Source organism: Strongylocentrotus purpuratus, unplaced genomic scaffold, assembly GCF_000002235.5.
Source record: "Strongylocentrotus purpuratus isolate Spur 01 unplaced genomic scaffold, Spur_5.0 spur5_scaffold_7, whole genome shotgun sequence".
Lineage (NCBI taxonomy): Eukaryota > Metazoa > Echinodermata > Echinoidea > Camarodonta > Strongylocentrotidae > Strongylocentrotus > Strongylocentrotus purpuratus.
This window is the reverse complement of record NW_022145613.1, coordinates 11,776,327-11,794,779: the sequence shown is the minus strand read 5'-3', so window position 1 is coordinate 11,794,779 and position 18,453 is coordinate 11,776,327. Positions and strand designations below refer to the sequence as shown.

Here is an 18,453-nt window from a genome sequence, read left to right as displayed (position 1 = left end):
CGCAATCTTTGCCTTTATACACCAAAATAAGCAATATAACATCAAACAGCGGGCATGTTTCTTCTCTTTTCAAGGTAAACAAAATGTCACTGATACGAAGCATCTTAGGGTCATGACCTAATTCCAATGATGGAGCTTTCCATCATGGTGCACTTTCTGGACATGGTCCTCAAATATTTGTTATTTTTTGGCCAACTATCTTGAAATCTTGGTGGGCGTGATGAAGTAGCCCTGCCGTATAGAATGATACAAAGATGGGTAGATCTATATTGATGGCGACTTCATCGAGAAAGAGATCAGACAAATGTTTGTTAGCTGTAGCCATTGTGATGGTAGATATAGCTCCTTGATTTTCAATACAATTCACCTTCGAGATCAATCGTATATCAAAATTGAATTTAAATCATTAATGATATTAGTTATCACTACATAATCCATCATTATTATCATCATCATCCTCGTTATCATCATCATCATAATTATTATTATCATTGTTATTACTAATATTGTATTATTAATATTGATATTATTATTGTAATTATAATGTTAGTATTATATTTACCATTGGTATTATTATTGTCATCATTATTACTATCATTGCTATCATTCTAATTACTGTTATACTATTACTAACATTTTATACTATTACTTATCTTCATCATCATCATCATCATCGATATTATCATCCTCATCATTTTCATCATCATTGTCTAAGATCAATTCCTAATTTTGTGAAAGTAATGGACGTGAAGCATAAAGGCCTATGTAATCGCCTTTCCTATCAATTACAATTTAGACCAGAAGAGTTCACTTAAAAATCATCCAATACTACCGAAGACGAAATGTTGTACAAAATATCTGTTCAAACACAAGCCTATCGATTTTCAAAAAGCCGGGCGAATTGGAGATAAGTCTCTCATCCATTTATTTATTTATATAAATATATCACTAGTCAGGGGCTGTATCAAGAATCGTTTTTCAATGTTAATGGATATAAATGATTAAAAGCCTAATGCCGCTCAGTAATATTTCGCGGCGTCGCCCTCTACCATAAGATTATTTTTCTTCGCCTGTAGAATACAAACTGACAAAGTCATGTCGATGCCGTGAACTTTGCTTCACAAAGATCACCGTGAAATATCATGAAGTTGATTGAGTCCTACATCATTACACGATAAAGCAAGTACTGTCTGAAAAAAAAACATTCATAATACCACATCCAAAATGACTCTTTCGTCAAATTAGAGGGATTCCTACCATTTTCAAAAGATTATTCTTTCATGGCAACCCTGAGTTTACCGGCTAGTATTTTTGCACGTGCTCATTCATCGCTAGTTTATTTCGAAGATTGATGGTTGTGATGATGGCGGGAGGGGGGGGGGGGGGTGAGGTTGTGAGAATGAGCAACAAATAAGCCAACATCGAGGGTCTACAGATGATCAAATGTTTCGAAATGGTTGAAGATATGTAACACAACAGAAATATTAAGGGGGTTTACAACCTCTATTTACCCCCTTAAAACGAGGACCATGTGTGCTAAACGAGTGTTTATCGTTTTCCTTCTGTTAACTTCGTTACCCCCTTTGGGTATCCCTTTTATTTTTGATGATTAAAGTCTGAACGATCTCTTTAATAATGTTTCACAACAAAGTATAAAGCTGCAACCCGTTGAAACGATACCTTACAATACAAAGTACAAGCTTATCGGGGTTAATGTCCCGTCAATACAATCTTCTGATGAAAGATGGATGAGAGGTAAATGGAAGGAAAGAAATTAAGAGGATGTCCATCAAGTCTTAATGAGTCTTTGGTAATGTCCTCAGGTATCACAGACAACAAAAGGCGTAGGTAATAGGACTGGATCAACAGGGGGTAATATAAGCATGCGGGAGCTCTCGTGTGTGCGTATAAAAGACCGGTTTATTTTTGGTATAAAAAATAGCGGATTTATCCTGGAATGAATGGAAAATGTTTTTCTTTCTTTCGGAGCAAAGGCAATTCGGGTAGCATGAATGTCATTTGTGTGACCCGCTCGCAGCCCTGGCTTTTGTGTCAGCAATGATTAGACGTGGAGAGAAAACACGGGGCGAACTGGGATTATGATGGTGTGGCACTGGGATCACAAGTCTGACTTACTGACAGTCATGAGTTCCGAAGCTATTCCCCATGTCTTGGCATTTTATATCAGCCGATCTTCAGACCAGGAATCCACCAGCCGTCAAGCCATAGTATACATGTACCTAAAACAAAAAAGCAGATCTGATCGAATCTGACGGTATGACACCAATGTTATGACTCTATTATTAACCGAACATGCTAGCTGAATGACCGAGGAACCAACGAAATACTTGTACCATCTGCGTAAAACAACCTTCAATACGTCTACGTCTTAAATGAGAAGTTTTCTTCGATTTTGAATGTTACTCAAAAATTAATTTCACCAATATTGTACTCTGAGGCAGCTACTAACCCAAGTACAATTGGTATTGTCATCAGAACTGGTAAATATTATCGCATTTTGGATTCAGAGAAACACATTTTGTGCCTTTTTTACACCAATTGTGGAGGTTAACATCGGTGTGTCTCTTCGGGAAAGTGCACCTCTTTTATTTTCTGATTGGAGCAACCTGGATATGCCACTGCTTAGTCACACTCCATAAACTCCCAAAGAAATTATTTTCCTGTCATTTACTCTTTTGTAAACGGAATGCTTCTGATAAAAGCTGAAGTTCGCATTTTTGTTCCTGTTATACCTTTCAAGTTCATTACGTGTTCACAATGTTACAGTCATGTTCATGACGGATTACATGGTGTATTGTGAAGTGTGCGTTTTATCATACCCAAAGTTGGAATTCCCACGGATAATGGTGTATACAGTCATAAGCTAAAGACGGACAATCATCTAGTACAAGGGTAAGATATCTAATTTGTCTCGGTGTGGGAGACGCTCATTTGTGGATAAAAGGTAATTGCCGGATCAGATCTATAATGTAATATACATGCAATTGATATACTATATGCCCATTAATAACACTGAGAAGCAAAATGATATCCTTTGCATTTGAATGTTTGAATTTGCATGTCATTTGCATGTTTCTTCTTCTTCTTTGGTGCACTTTGCTTCCTTCAATCTTGAAGATTCTTGCAGAACTTTAGAGTGTGTCACAAGAATAGGGTGCATGTGCCAATAATTAACAAGTTGCAAGTAACAGCAGCATTGGATCTAGCTGATGGAGCCTCTCGTTAATTGGAGACGAAAGACTTCAACAGATGGGTAGTTAGGAGAGATGATAGACTTTTTTTTAAGCTTTAGGTAGATTACACACACCTCTAGTTCTTTTATAAAGAGATAACAACTGTTGGACTTCATCAGCGGCTCATAACGTATATAATCCACCTTACAATGGCTTCTATAGGCCCTGTTTATAGATTGTCGTCGGGTAGTTAGGAGAGGTGATAGACTTTTTTTTAAAAGCTTTAGGTAGGTTACACACACCTCTAGTTCTTTTATTAAGAGATAACAACTGTTGGACTTCATCAGCGGCTCATAACGTATATAATCCACCTTACAATGGCTTCTATAGGCCCTGTTTATAGATTGTATGGTTTTGTTGCTTCTAAAGCGCTATTAGAGCTTGGAACACATCTAGCAGTGCGGCAATCGTAGCCGAGTTCCTTGGGAGCGGCAGTTGTGATAGACCTTCCTGTAGGCTTCACCGACGGCTAGTTTCACCAAGATGGAGTAGTAACTGCGGTATACGTGTTTCTTTGTCTTTGGACAAGTTGTAAGGGAAAGTGAGGTAAGTTGAGCCAGTGGTTAAGTTCCACAAATCTCGTATTTAGGGAACTCGGTGGAGTAAAAAGGTTTGTTTCACTCTCCCGCTATTCCTTGCACCGATTGAGGAATTTGCATCTACTGTTATGTTTCTTAATTGTGTTTTATGTTTTCCATGAGTTCGCCAACTATCATTTCAATTTATGGTTATACGCATTATACAGACTGTGTTATACGCATAATCATACACTGCACTGCTAAACCGACTCCAGACCGATCAAAGCCTGACAAAATCTCGGGCATTAAGGTTAAAGGCCAAGTCCACTCCAAAAATAACTTACTTTCAATAGAAGCAGAAAAATCCGACAAACCAATCAAAAAAAGTTTGAGAAAAATCGGATAACTAATAAGAAAGTTTTGAATTTTAATGACATGAAAAACTTTAAAAGTCACTAGACAAATTGGCAACTCACTCATTAGACTGTGACGTCATGTCATCACTATCCACTAATTATTTTCTTTATATTGATAATATAAATGTGCTATTCTTCCCCTAAGAATCTTATTTCTGCACTCCAGCATCCAAGTTAGATTGATAGTAATATGTTTTCGTGTGGATGCACTAATATAGAGTAAATTTTTCCAGTTAAATCATGAAAAATGTGAATTTTGATAAACTATTTATATAAAAATCAATAATTATGAAATTATGATTATCCAAAATATAGTATCAATTCTCCAAAGTTTATAAAAGATTTTGTGAAATGTCATTCACGCAATATGATACAAATCATATAACCTGGGCAAAGGCATGGAGAAATCAAGTTTTGGGGGATAAAAAAGGAAATTAATGGGATTAAACTATATAAAGCAACTGATAATTAGTTAGGACATGACGTCACAAACTAATAACCAAAATGGCGATTTGTGTAGTAATTTTCATTGTTCCATAGTTTTACATACTTTTTCAAAAATTCATAACTTTCTTATTAGTTATCCGATTTCGCTCAAACTTTTTTCGATTAGTTTATCTGATTTTTCTGCTTCTATTGAACGTAAGTTATTTTTTTAAATGGACTTGCACTTTAACTTATTATTCTGTCCTGGTATTGGTCTCACCTGTGTCTGCAGAGTATTAATCGAAGGTGTTTCTTCTATGAATAAGTGACGTAACAAAATGAGTGACATAATTCTACTAGCATATAAAACGTGCAGATTATGCTCAATATGCTGCATGTAAGGTGTAAGGACAAATACTTTGGATTAAAGACAATTTCTTTATAATCGGAAATCTTGTGAAGCCATCCATGTGAACAGAAAGGACAAATTATGCTGCGTGCCAAGTCGATAAGATAGAAAACAAGAGAGACTACTTTGGATGAAGGCCTCTGACTTAATATTAGTAAACTTGATTAATACAAGTCATTTATTCGAGAGAGAAAAAGGAAATAGTATGTAAATGAAAAGGTACTAGGATGTTGTACTAGACGGAATTATTGTCGATGATTATTTGACTTTTAACAACCGAATAAACAACCATCTTAAGAGGACCTACGGCTTTAGGTCCTGACCAAGCGACTTGAAATATGAAATTAGTGCCCCAACCAAAGGGCACTACTGCACCGACTTGGTTCGAAACCATGCACCACTAACTTCTGGAAACTCTGTTTTATCTACTAACCCTCTCACATCGCATTAGTTGGCCATTTTCGCAATGTAACCAAATTTATACTTAAGTGCCTTTATACGAATTATTCCATATACCTGTTCCGAATAATTGACAATTCAAAAGTCAGAATTCAAATTGCATTGCGGGTTGCTAGGTAGGGCAAGCCACAATGTTTTCGTACCTAGCAACAACTAATAACTATAAACATATAGAGATACATTTATTCGTTTAATACAGGTGAATGAAATAAATCGTATCGAAGCGCTTCACAAAAGGCATAAGCATAAATTACTTTAAATAAAATGGAATATTGCTTCATCGTCTATATACAGTTTAGGTTTTTCTTTGGCATGTTGGGAGGGAATGGGTTATATCGGACCCTTATTTAAACAAAAAAAACGCACTTTAAACTCTTTGTTTGCCAGATGATAGCCTTGCATAGTTTGAAAGTGGTTTGATTTGCTACTAAATTATGTACATGCAATATTTTGAAGACATTTTGAAAAGTTATCATGAATCTTCTTCCAAATTCAGTTTGATAACCTTCTAATTTGCAATTTGAAAACTCCTATCTAACATGAGTGTTAACTTTATGTGATCACAAGAGCATAGGTGTAGGAAACTGCATTTCTATTTCATTACCCTCACCAGCGTGTGTGTGTGTGTGTGTGCGCGCGCGCGCGTGCGTGTATACGTTAGTGTGTGTGCGTATATTTTCTGTGTGTTGTGTGTTTATTCAATTGTTTTATTCAATTGTATGTTCTTGTTTGCATTACAAATTTGGAGGAATAAAACAAAATTACAAAAAAGTGTGTGTGCGTGAGCGTGCACGCGTGTGTGGCATAATATGGGTTAACATTTCTTAACCATCTTGCAAGCGTTCCGATCCATATTTTAGTGTCTCTCCCCGGGCTTCTTCCCTCGGCTCCGACCCCGGGAGATGGGTCTAGCTGACATGACTAAGCCGCAGATAAAATCATTGCTCCCTCCACCATTGAAAGCTTGTTAGTCGGCTTAAAGATTACTTTAAAGGATTATGGGGGTTCGAGGGTTCCCCTTGGCTTTTCGTCCGAGTTCTACCGGAAATGGGACGGGGGTACTTACCGAATGGGTGAACATTACCCCGTTATTCGACAGGATAATTTGATGCGTGGATGATCGTGGTTGTCTCAGTTATCTCCAATGCAGGTACTTTCATTTAGCGTTCAAGTCCTTCCTATAGCTGGTATAAGATGTTATACTTTACTACCATTCCTACTAGGGCCTAGGGCACTTCAATTATCACTACCCCCAACAATAATGTACAGGTACCCAGTTACACCTGGGTGGAGAGTGGCCAATGTGGATTAATATATTGTCAAAAGGTGTTAGTGCCGAGCCAGGGTTCGAATCCTAAACCCTTGGATTAAGAGTCAAGTGAATGAGCCACTATACCACGGCACCTCCACACGCATATAAACTGAATTAAGTGTCTGCTTTATATGCGATTGTGAGATTAGTATCTGAAATAATGTTTCATGGTATGGTGTTGTGACCATAGTTCACGCATGACCTTAATTTGCTCACAGTTCCATATCTTTAAACAAATCAGCAAGATTTTGAAAATCTGATACCATCAATGGAAAGGGAAACATAACGTTACCTAGTGACGTAATTCTCTTTGAAATTGAGTGCCAAAGTATGGATATAATGAAAAAAATCGGCAAATTTGTGCAGCCTCTAGCGTCCGTTCCGAAAAATATGAATGGTTTTCTTTGAATTCGAATTTAATTACCACTTTGGACACTTTGAAAAACGTCATCACATGTACTGTTCAAAATAAATTTAGTATCTGTAGACTAAGCCCAATCCCAATACCTTCGTAAGGAGGAAAGGGACAGTCATAACCTTTTTTTCCCTCTCGATTGTATTAAATAGATTGGGCATCTTTGTCTCAGTTCCCAAACAAACTCCAAACAAAATCAAATTTTGTGTTTTCCTAATAGTTTTCATAAAACTACAGTCTATTAGGTAAAACGAGGATAGGAAAAACCGGTCACTCAAAGATTTTTACTCTTTTGCGGCACTGACACCATATCACAGACACTGATAACACGTGAGGCCTTGCATCTCAGATTCAACATTGTTAAACGATGCCTTTAAAGTCCCTGAGTTCTGTAGTACACTCATCCTCCCACGTCCCTGGTAGATATGCTTTGTTCTCCATCTCTCACCCTGGGAAAGATGAGATTAATATTGTCTCCCTATTAGTCTGTTTACACTAGAGGGAATTCATACGGAACTCGTGGCTAGAAACGCCGTATAAAGAATTACTTACGTAAATCGAGACTACGGTGTTGGTTTGAACGGAGCAAATAATAGTTTTATTTCGCGGATACCGAAAATTATATTGCTTTTTGTAGTTTTTTCCCATTCGAGAAAATAAATTATCGAACATCCTATGGGTTAAACAAACAATTATCCGATAATTACTTTGTGTTAAATAATTTGCAGTTTACAATATGTAAAACAGGGTAGAAAAGGTTTTTAATTTACTTAATCAGAATATAAATCTGTATAGCTTGTTTTGTGTTTGTAAACGCATGTATTTTCAAATACGTGTGTAAATCTACCTCTCTCCCCCCTGTTCAATACAACTTTTGAAGATGCCTTGTAATTATTGATTGGCCGTGAAGGTGGGGTTTTCGACACCTTGCTCAAACACCACCTGTCTGTATGGTGTTCTACTGCCAAGGCCGTCTCCAGGAGCAAAAAGTGATCAATATTTCTCAAAATTAGTCTTTTAAACAAATTTAGACCTTACTTATTAAATACGTTATTTCAAAGAAACCAACATAAGAGTGTGTGCTTTGAGGATAGTTGAGCAAAAACTTGATCCAGTTATACTTTTCTGGAAGGCTTCGGTGAATAAATTGTGCTCGAATTCAGATCTATCTTAGCGGTCTCATAGATAAGGCATCGTTTAACAATGTTAAACCTGAGATGCATGGCCCTACATGTTATCAGTGTCTGTGATATGGTGTAATTTTGAAACTCTAAAAAAATGCGCTTCAATATGATCATGAGGTGCCTCAAAAAAGTAAAATCTTTGAGAGACCGGTTTTTACCATACTCATTTTCCCCAATAGACTGTAGTGTCATAAAAACCGTTAGGAACACGAAAAATTAAGTTTCGATTTCAAATCATAAATATCTTGATTATCAGACAGGTGATCGGCTTGTAAAAGTCATGGGGTTCCTGATTGACCTAATGGTTTATAATTATCATTAGAGCATGAGCTAAATCCAGGATTTTGTTTCAGAATCTTAGACAAAGTTACCCAATCACTTTAAAATTCGCTCTCAAAACACCTTGATTTTTGTCAAATCACATGTCCATAATGTTTAAAATCAAATATTCAGCCTAATAATATTGCAAAAGTCAGATGCTTATAATGTTGAAAATCAGTAATGTATATTATGATAGGTGATAGCATGTTTTTATATAAATCAACAGATCTGCCTCTGAAAATACAGAATTATTCAAGTTTATAAATCTTAGAAAATAGAAGTATCAGGAATTTGCAAAGGATAAGTGATATTAAAGGGGATACTTTTTTCCGACCGGACAGAAAACCCCGATATAAGTAATTGTCCTCTGAGGATTTAAAATCATATAGAAGGAAACTTGGTATTGATTCGATCTTACACGTACTAAGGGTAGCAATATTAATTTTCATCAATAAATTGCATGACCTTGTATGTTTGGCAGTTGGTAACTGATATAATAATAGTAGAAAGAACTCTAGTTTTGCCCCTGTAGAAATATAGCCTTCGGGAAGAAAAAATTTAATTAAGAAAATTAAAACAATCTTCCTCGAAGGACTTGCTTATCTTCCTGTATGAGATTCCGAGAAAAACTCTCATGGGAATAATAAAGAAGTATAAACATTTCCCAGGTCAAAAGAATGCCGCTTAAAGGCTCTAATTATAAGTATCGTGCACTTGAAATCCGCATACTATTATCCATAACAAAAGGCTATTCTGATTATGGTCAATGCAAAGCCTTACTGTATGAGAAAGTTCTAGAGAACTCTCATTAAAAATAAAAAGTATGTTACAGATATGTAATACAAATCTACAAATTAATTGTATGATAGATAAACTTATACAAAATTTTGTGTTCGTACCTTATAGTTAAAGGAATAGTTGAGTTCTGTTGCAGGGGGCGCTATACAAAATAAGTTTGTGTGAGATAATGAAAAACTGAGTGTCAAATTTGAAAGAACATACAATTTAAATGACAAAATCATCTTTTTTTTGTTCAAAATCGGTTTAGAGACGGCTGAAATATCCATAAATATAACGATTTATAATATTGTGTACCACCACAAATATTCGATAATTTGAAAAAGCCGTTCAAAAAACGAATTTTACGTCGTATTTCAGCCAATGCCCATGTTGGCTTTTTTGTTGGCATTTTCGTGTTGGTTATTTTACGCACAACCAGCAGGCCCATGTATTGTTATTTTTAATTAAATAATTGATTAACCATCACCGTATTTTTTTTTTAAAGTGGAGCTGAATTGGTATGATCGCATTGGCTAAATTTCACACATTTTGGGGTCTAAAATTACCTTCATAGCAATTATAGGTTCTAAAAGGGCACTAGAAATGTCATAGACAAGAATAAGAGCAATAACCATGCACTTTGAAGGCATTTGAGGTCTGAAAACAAAACTCAACTATCCCTTTAATATATCATGTCATTAATTTGAAGATGTCTATAAAATATTCATAATATTCTTTATCAAAAAATATTAAAAAATTCCTTGGAAATTTCATTTTTGAATGCTCGGATTGACCAGTGGCGCATCCAGACATGGAGACTGGGAGGGGAGGGGGGGGGGGGGGGGGCAAAGTATCTACAGGCGATCCACATATTTCAGCAATGAAAAGACTTTTGGCAGGCCCTGGTTTGATAAGTTCTTATATATTAAATGGCTAATTAGGGGAGGAAACGAAGAAAGTTCGAAGGGATGGATTAAAACCTACTATGCCAGTCAACACAAATTTATAACCTACGGAATATGGACCATTGGGTGTTTTTTATTCGGTCTATCAATATTTCTGGTCGGTCTGGTGTTGGTCTCGTTTGCTATATACGATGGTTCTTTACAGGACGTTTCTTTATACGAGTATCGTGTAATTTTCCTTCAGGGCATGTTAGAGGGTTAGTACAGTAGAATGAATATTATAAGTAAAATGTCATTAAGTTGTCTTTTCATTAACCTTAAACAATGCTACCGGTTCACATTAATGCTATTTAATTCTCATCTCGACCCTTCGTGCATTGTCATTAATTTAATATTTGACCTACGAAATAATTTACTTTGTCACAAAATAAGTTGTATATTCTTGCCTAGTCCGGAATTTGTAATTACCCCAATACGCTCATTATTAATAGCTAGTGGATATAACAGTGAGAGAATATCCCATATCCGTAAGATAATTTCGTCAAACATAATATACAGTCTACATTTTTCATAATCCTGAAGCGGAAATCTCTTTTATTTTTATCGAATGGGTCACCCTAGTAACGAAGTTGTAAACGATTATATTTTTGTTCTGTGCGTGCTAATTTTTCGTGATCTTATGTGCTTAATCGTTAAAATAAATCAATTTCTAGGCCGTAATGCTGACAGCTCGAAATCCACCCGATCCATTTTCAAACGTTCGCAAGTTTCTTTTTGATTGATTTGTGAACTCATCTAGTGATATCAATACTTCTCTTTAAACATGATTATACGAGGTTTACAAGAAGTGAGGCAAGATGAATATAGAGAGAAAACTAGTTTTATTTGAAGGGAAATATATGGCGTCCTTTTGTAAGAGTAGTGATACCTTATTCAGTCACACTGCCAAGTCGAGTCAAGACAGACTCAAAACCGACTGATCTTTGGCCATAGGGGGCAATGTAATTGTTTGTTCGGTCTATTGGCGGTCTCGTGTCGGTCTCGTTGGCTCGACTGAGGAATCAGTGTGTTAAAGCTAAAGACCAGTTATGGTCATGCGATTGCATTGTGAAAGAAACATTGTGAAATCGATCAGAAAAGGTTGATCATCTAGCATAGATGTACTGCAAGGTTCTGGAATCATCAAAATGATAAGAAATTTGGCCAAGTCTTCATAAAGTTAGAATCACTGTACACAGGAAGATGTATATGGGACTACACACACGTGCGCGACACATGCATTTGTATCTCTCAACAGGCAAGAGATACACTAATTTACCAAATATATCAATTAGTAGGCGGCTTCCCGTCAACATTTTTATCATCATGTATTATTCAAAACATATTCTTTCACATGATTGGTAATAAGAGCTTCCATTTCAAATTTTGAAATTGGGGCGTTTCCAATACTGGTCTTTACCTTTAAAAGACCTTTTCGATGTTCCCCATATTAAGTGACAATTGGCAAAGGAGGAACAGTGTTGCGATATTCAATTAAAATCCTCTTGTCGTCTCAATAGCTATATCGCTCGGCACAAACAAAAAGTAATCCACTTAACAAACGGGAAAATGTTTCTGGGATAAAGAGTTGTCGTGGTCTAGTGAATAGGTCACTGGACATTAAACCGTATGGTATGGGGTTCGAATACCCTGATACCAACGGTGCTAATGCCCTTTAGAAAGACTCGTTATCCCTCTATCTCCCCTCCCCCTCTACTCCTCTCTCTTTCCCCTCCTTCCCTCTGATCTGAATTTCTATTCATTTCATCAACGTTAACCCATTGTTTCTCTGTCTCAGATGTACCCCCCCTCTCTCTCTCTCTCTCTCTCTCTGTCTCTGTCTCTTCGCGCACTTACATAGCACGATCCAGACAAAGTGGCAAAGAAAACATCTATTCTTTTTGCACATCATTCTAAACTATCAAGTACGGTGTTTACTTTTATTCAAGGATATGTGCCAAATCTTCATAAAGTAAAAGACATCTGCATGTTTTGTCCACTCGACGAACTCTTTGAGATGTTTGATACAGAGTGTCATTATCTAATAATGAGGGAAGTGATAGGTGTAGTGATAGGATCTTATCCCGGCTATCTTCCTCCTCGTCCTCTTGAAGGGCTCTTTGTATTCGAGGTGAAGTTGAGTGTTTTGTCTTTGTACATCGATGGTGCGGAGAGAAATTGATTTTAATCTTTCTCCTGTTAGTTTAATAAAAACTAGGAGATTTCGAGGGCATTTGCAACATATTCGTGACCTCGCAGTAAGTATCACTAGCCTATGTGTTTACTGAACAAGCCTAATGATATGGATTTGAGAGGGGTTTGAGGGTTTTCTATGGAGATTTCTACGTTTGGTCTTGATGCTTCCTTGCATAATATCAAGCCTCGAGTGTTTCCGAAGCCAATTACTTATCTTTCATTCTATTCATTGTTAAAGCGAAACATTAAAACGAACTAGTTGCAATTTTTCTTGAAAGTGGCTTTGTAAATTAAAAATTGATTATGGCATTTACATAACAATTTGAAGAGAAAGTTGAGTTTTGGTCATGCGATTGCATGGGAGTGATTGGCAAACGATGAGCATGTAGGATATAGACATTGGTGTATGCTGTGAGGTTTTTGAATCCTCGAAATGATAATAAATTGGCCCAGTATTGTTCAAAGTCCAATACACTGTACACATAAATGTGCATGTGGGACTTCACAGACGTGTGGCATCAAAGCGTGGTCCACAAAACTTCTTGTAGTAATGTGAATATAAGGGCATTTTAAGAGTCATCCTTTAATTGCAGGGACACTTTTTCTAAAATACTCTTCCTCACTAACATAAAGAGAATTAAAAGATTCTTTAATTATTTGTTCACCTTTCCCAGAACGCAATCTCATCTTTAAAAGACAAACCACTCATTAGTCCATGTCTGCAGTGTTGTTTAAAATAATGATGAAATATAATAACATTCTCCAATCCTCAAATGACATTAAGGAGAGGAATACCGAGTTTAAGGATCTCTTAAAGATCCTTGTAATTGTTATTTTCCTGTTGTCTCTTGCACGCTTCCCTTTTCCGTCTTTTCTTTTTCTCTGCCATCTTCAAGTTCTATTTCTTTTATTGTTCCATCTTCCTCTATGTTGATAATATACTTATAATAACATTCAGTAATACAAAGTAGTTCATGATATTTACTAATCTCCAGGGGCACCATTGACGAACAGTCAGAACGAAGAGTCCGAAGTTTGCTTGTAACAAAGGGCTTGCTTTTGATGACCAGTTGCCAGATTGAAGAATTGATGTAGGGATATCACTCATTTAATAAATTCTGCCCTTTAAAAAAAAATAACATTGGATATTTGTATAGCGCACAGATCTACAACGCAAGGTGCTCAGTATAACCCCGGTTTTAGCTAGGTTACCGTTTTCGGTCCATCATGCCGGTACCCATTTAGCACCTGGATGGGGAGTGGTAAATGTAGATTAATGTCTTGTCAAAGACACTATAGTGCCGCGCCGGGGCTCGAACCACGATCTTTGCATCTCCAGCCAAGAGTTTCAACCATTCGACTACGACAACTCTACAATGATTACCATGTATCCTTAACAATGAAACAAAGAACAAATGACTGTTTGATTCCAACCAATTTCATCTGACAACGACCAGGGTTTGGTGAAACATACACTGTATATTAAAGATGTACAGACACTGACAGGTAATCTCTGTAGTTTTGGTTCTATGAAATTTCCGACGACGATCTACCATCTATGATTGATATGACATGATCACAAGGACTTTCAAGAAGTCAACTTTAGTAGCCTCGTCTGTTACCTCTTGAAATATGTGAATATTACCTATTAAAATAATAATACGAACATGATGATTACAAGCCATACGAAGGAGCTTTCAAAATGCCCGAAGCTTGATTCATTGAAAGTCTTTGCGATCATGCTTCTTGAATATTGAATTTCAAAGCCTTGTTTTTTTTAATGTGAAGTACGGTATTTTGCTTTATTCCTTAACAGGTTGCGCCTTCTGGCAGCCGAGAAATAAAGAGAGAGATATACAAGTCCGCCGAAGACCGTGTGAGTGAGTGACGTCATCTTCGGGAGCATTCATACCAGCCTATCACCATGATAAACTTGACGGTGAACTACCATCGACCACCCTCCACCGTCGACTCTCAGACCGTGGATGGCGCCTATCTGGTTGAGGATCAGGTGGTCCCCAATGGCGTCAACGGAATCGCTAAGCGTCACGTGGTCGTATTCAGACAACGCCGGTTCAAGAAGAACAAGTACATGGCCATGGCCGCCATTTTCTTTGTGGTTGTCGTGTTGCTGATAGCGGGATTGATCGCCGGTGTTTACCACCCCGGTGAGTCCTACCATGAAGTACGCGTTGGGACTTGGGAACCACCAAATCAATCGATGATCGTTGCATTTGAGCGATGATTTGCTGACGGAGAACTGAGTCAGCGACAGGCAATACCTTTAATTGAAACGCCATGTAAAAGTGAATACTTAATTCGTACACTACAGTGCGTCCCAGAAAAAACGAAAGCGAGAATTATCAAGATTTTTTCATAACTAAATCACAATTAAAATTAATAAATGACACATATTTGTAAAGCTCCTCCTCTTTCATTTGATACAACTCATATAATGCATGAGTGATTACAAATAATTTGAAGAGAGGGTACCAAAGAATCACACAGTTCATTTCCTGCCCTTTCATATTACACCTCAATCAGGAAAAATGAGCCAGGAATAACAAAGTCCTGCTTGTTTAAAGTAATGCTTGCATTTCCATAATTTGATTAGACGAATTCGTTTTCACTGTCTGCCTGCCGTAGCAACAAACAGAGTTGACAAAAGACTTAACTCCGTTTCGTTGACAACTTCAGCCATGCGTCTTTTTTGTGTGATTTGGAAGCATTTAGCGAATGCGCAAGTAATTCAACGCAATGTGTGCGCTTTTATTTGTGTACGAGGTCACTCACAGCCACATTTGATATAAGGGAACATGGTATCATCCGCTGTGGTCATCTTCTTTTATTAGACAAATCCAAGCAAACATTTGCATATGAGAACGCGCTTTAGTCGATGACAGGTGTAAGTAAAGGCCCGGTCACACGCAGGTCACAGTGCCTTAAAAGGACACCACATGTACATGTAGAAGTCCACTATGTCGATCGATGTGCAAATCTAAAAGTCCCTATTAACAGGCATTAATGACGCACACGGTTGCCAGGTGTAACTCATTCATGAATCCTAATCGTTCCTCTTCTAAATTTTTCCCTAGCAGGGTTCGAAACAGACACAGACTCTACGTCACTACCCTCCTCATCTCCGACGTCGACACCGGATCTTAGCGGGCAGGTACCGCCGTCGATTACCCTACCGAACCAGCTGAACTGCGGGACTCGGCCGGGCTACACCACGAGGCACAAGAGAGTGATACACGGACGGGCCTCAGAGACAGGCCAGTGGCCTTGGCAAGTTTTCATCCGTGAACGAAACATCTACGTGTGTGGGGGTGCTATCGTGGATCCACAGTGGATCTTCACGGCTGCGCATTGTGTGTAAGTACGGAATATGAAAATATAAGAGTTCCCCGTGGGCTTATCACCGTGCGTGGCGTGACAAATGCTGATATTTCTAAAATGCTGTGCACACACTATATTGTGTAACACAGACACAGTGTCACATTTTGGTCACAGTGGTCGTTACTTTGTGTGGATCACAGTGTGGGAACAGAAAGGATTTAGAAATATTTGAAGAGCACCTAAAATTAAAAAAAAAATGTTTACACTGACGTTGCTATGACAGGGTAACATTACAGCCGCAGTGATCGTTACTATGTCTGTAACACAGTTTGAATACAGTGATTATTTGACACATTTACAGAGTGCTATAATATGTTTAAATATTGTATCCACACTGATTGTATTGTTTGGCACGTGGCCATATGAAAATATGCTGTGTCTGCGTGAATTACAGTGTGAATACAGATATACTTTAGAGTTTAGAATGCTTTCAAAATTGCTGGTACGTTGAAAACAGTGTGTTCACAAAGGTTGTTCAACACAAACACGACGTAACAATGTGCGTGCAGCGAAATCAACCATGTATGTATCACATTTCTACTTGCGTACAGATCGAGTGCTGACAATTTGGAACACTTTCACACTGATTGTATCATTTACCACATTGTGTGCCACAGTTATCATTAGTGCGTACATGCGGTAGAGTGTGAACTCAGAGAGGATTGAAAGTGCCAACAGAGTTCTGACAATTCCAGGGATCGTTACTGTGTTTGCATCACAGTGTGAACACAGAGAATATTTATAATGTTTAAACATAATGTTGGCAATTTTAGAAAAACCATGTTCTGACTGATTCAACTGTGTTCTACACAGACTCAGTGTGAGCAGACTGTTTTCACACTGATATTTGACTTTGGACACGATTCTTTTAGTAGAGTTTCTCCACTCTGATGCAATGTAGGACTAAAAGCAAATAGACTTTTTTTTAGAAAGTCCAACAAAGATAAATAAAATGAATATTTGATCATATATCAAATCTATGATATGAATGACAGACAGTGTACCATTGCCAGTTATTTCTCGAACACATATTTGAAACCCTTCATGCAACACGATCAAAAAGATAAATCCGAAGGCAATTTCAATACTCTATTGTATACCCATAGAAATCATGTTTGGATTACATACTTCTCAATTGAACTGCCTTGTTGTTATTATGTTATGTATTTTATTTTAAAATATTATAACGATTGTTTATTCATTCGAAAATATGCATTTGATCTTTAGAAAAGTATTTTACGACATGGTCTTTTCCTAGACCATAGCAAGTTGCAATTATCAACTGCAAATTAATTTGAATGAATCAGAATGGCGTATTTAGGACTGGCGTTTCTTATTTTATATTGTGTTTAAACGTAAATTTTCATTCAAGCCATTTAGAGAACGATACCCCGTCCATAAATACAGTTACAAACATGATGAATAACAGAAATATCTGTTTTAACTTTTATTGTTCGTTTCCAGGAATCTTTTTGACAAATCAAGGAGATCACAACCTTCTAATATCACAGTAGTAGCTGGTTCGCTTCATCGAGAAAATTACGACGAAGGGACCCAGGTGCGGACCGCAGTTCGACACATTGTGCATCCAAACTATTCAAAAGAATATATGTTATTCAATTACGATATGGTATTGCTGAAGTTAGACAGACCATTTGAAATCAATGAACATGTGAGGACTGTTTGTTTGGAATCCCTTTTAAATTCGGACCTGTATGCACCGGGAAAGAAATGCATAGTTGCCGGTTGGGGCTTCACTGCCAGGAGAGGTAAGTCTCATATTCCATCGCCAAGAATGTCAATATTTTGGTCCAAGATCTATGAAATCAAATTATATCCCAGTGCTGACACCAATATTTATACCATCGATGAAATCAAATGACATCATACTCTACTGCTGACATCAATATTCACACTATCGATGAAATCAAATGACATGCCATTGCTGACATCAAAATTTCCACCATCGATGAAATCAAATGACATCCTACCGAGGGCCGTAGCCAGAGTTTGATGTTTTTTTTTTGTTTTTTTTTTTTGTTGTTGTTGGGGGGGGGGGGCACATACATGTAATTGATCGACGTCCTTGGGAGGGGTCAACAAAAGTTCAACCGATCTTGGAATTTGTTTGGGGGGCACGTGCCCCCCCCCCCCCCCCCCCCCGTGGCTACGTGCCTGATCATACCCTACTGCTAACATCAATATTCACACCATCGATGAAATCAAATCATATTCCAGTGCTGACATCAATATTTATACTTTCGAAATAAAAAAAATACATCCAACTACTCACACCAATATTTGCAACGTCGATGAAATGAAATGACATCAAACCCTACTGCTGACACAAATATTCACACCATCGATGAAACCAAATAATATCCCAGTGCTGACATCAATATTCACACCATCGATGAAAT

The 18,453-nt window shown here is 37.3% G+C and overlaps 1 protein-coding gene across 3 annotated transcripts in view; it reads left to right on the top strand.

Moving 5' to 3' along the window:
- The first annotated feature begins 1,902 nt into the window (after positions 1 to 1,902).
- Positions 1,903 to 18,453, top strand: part of LOC100894061 (probable threonine protease PRSS50) — a 29,482-nt gene continuing 12,931 nt past the window's right edge. Inside the window, exons 1-4 of one of the 3 annotated variants that reach the window (XM_011663728.2) lie at positions 1,903 to 2,913; positions 14,451 to 14,802; positions 15,730 to 16,009; positions 17,498 to 17,802. In XM_011663728.2, coding sequence (XP_011662030.2) covers positions 14,559 to 14,802; positions 15,730 to 16,009; positions 17,498 to 17,802 — 829 coding nt within the window. In that variant the 5' untranslated portion in view covers positions 1,903 to 2,913; positions 14,451 to 14,558. Of the gene's footprint in view, positions 2,914 to 3,443; positions 3,801 to 14,450; positions 14,803 to 15,729; positions 16,010 to 17,497; positions 17,803 to 18,453 lie in introns of those variants that run through there. The other 2 variants (XM_030974785.1, XM_030974784.1) reach the window with 2 other exon arrangements.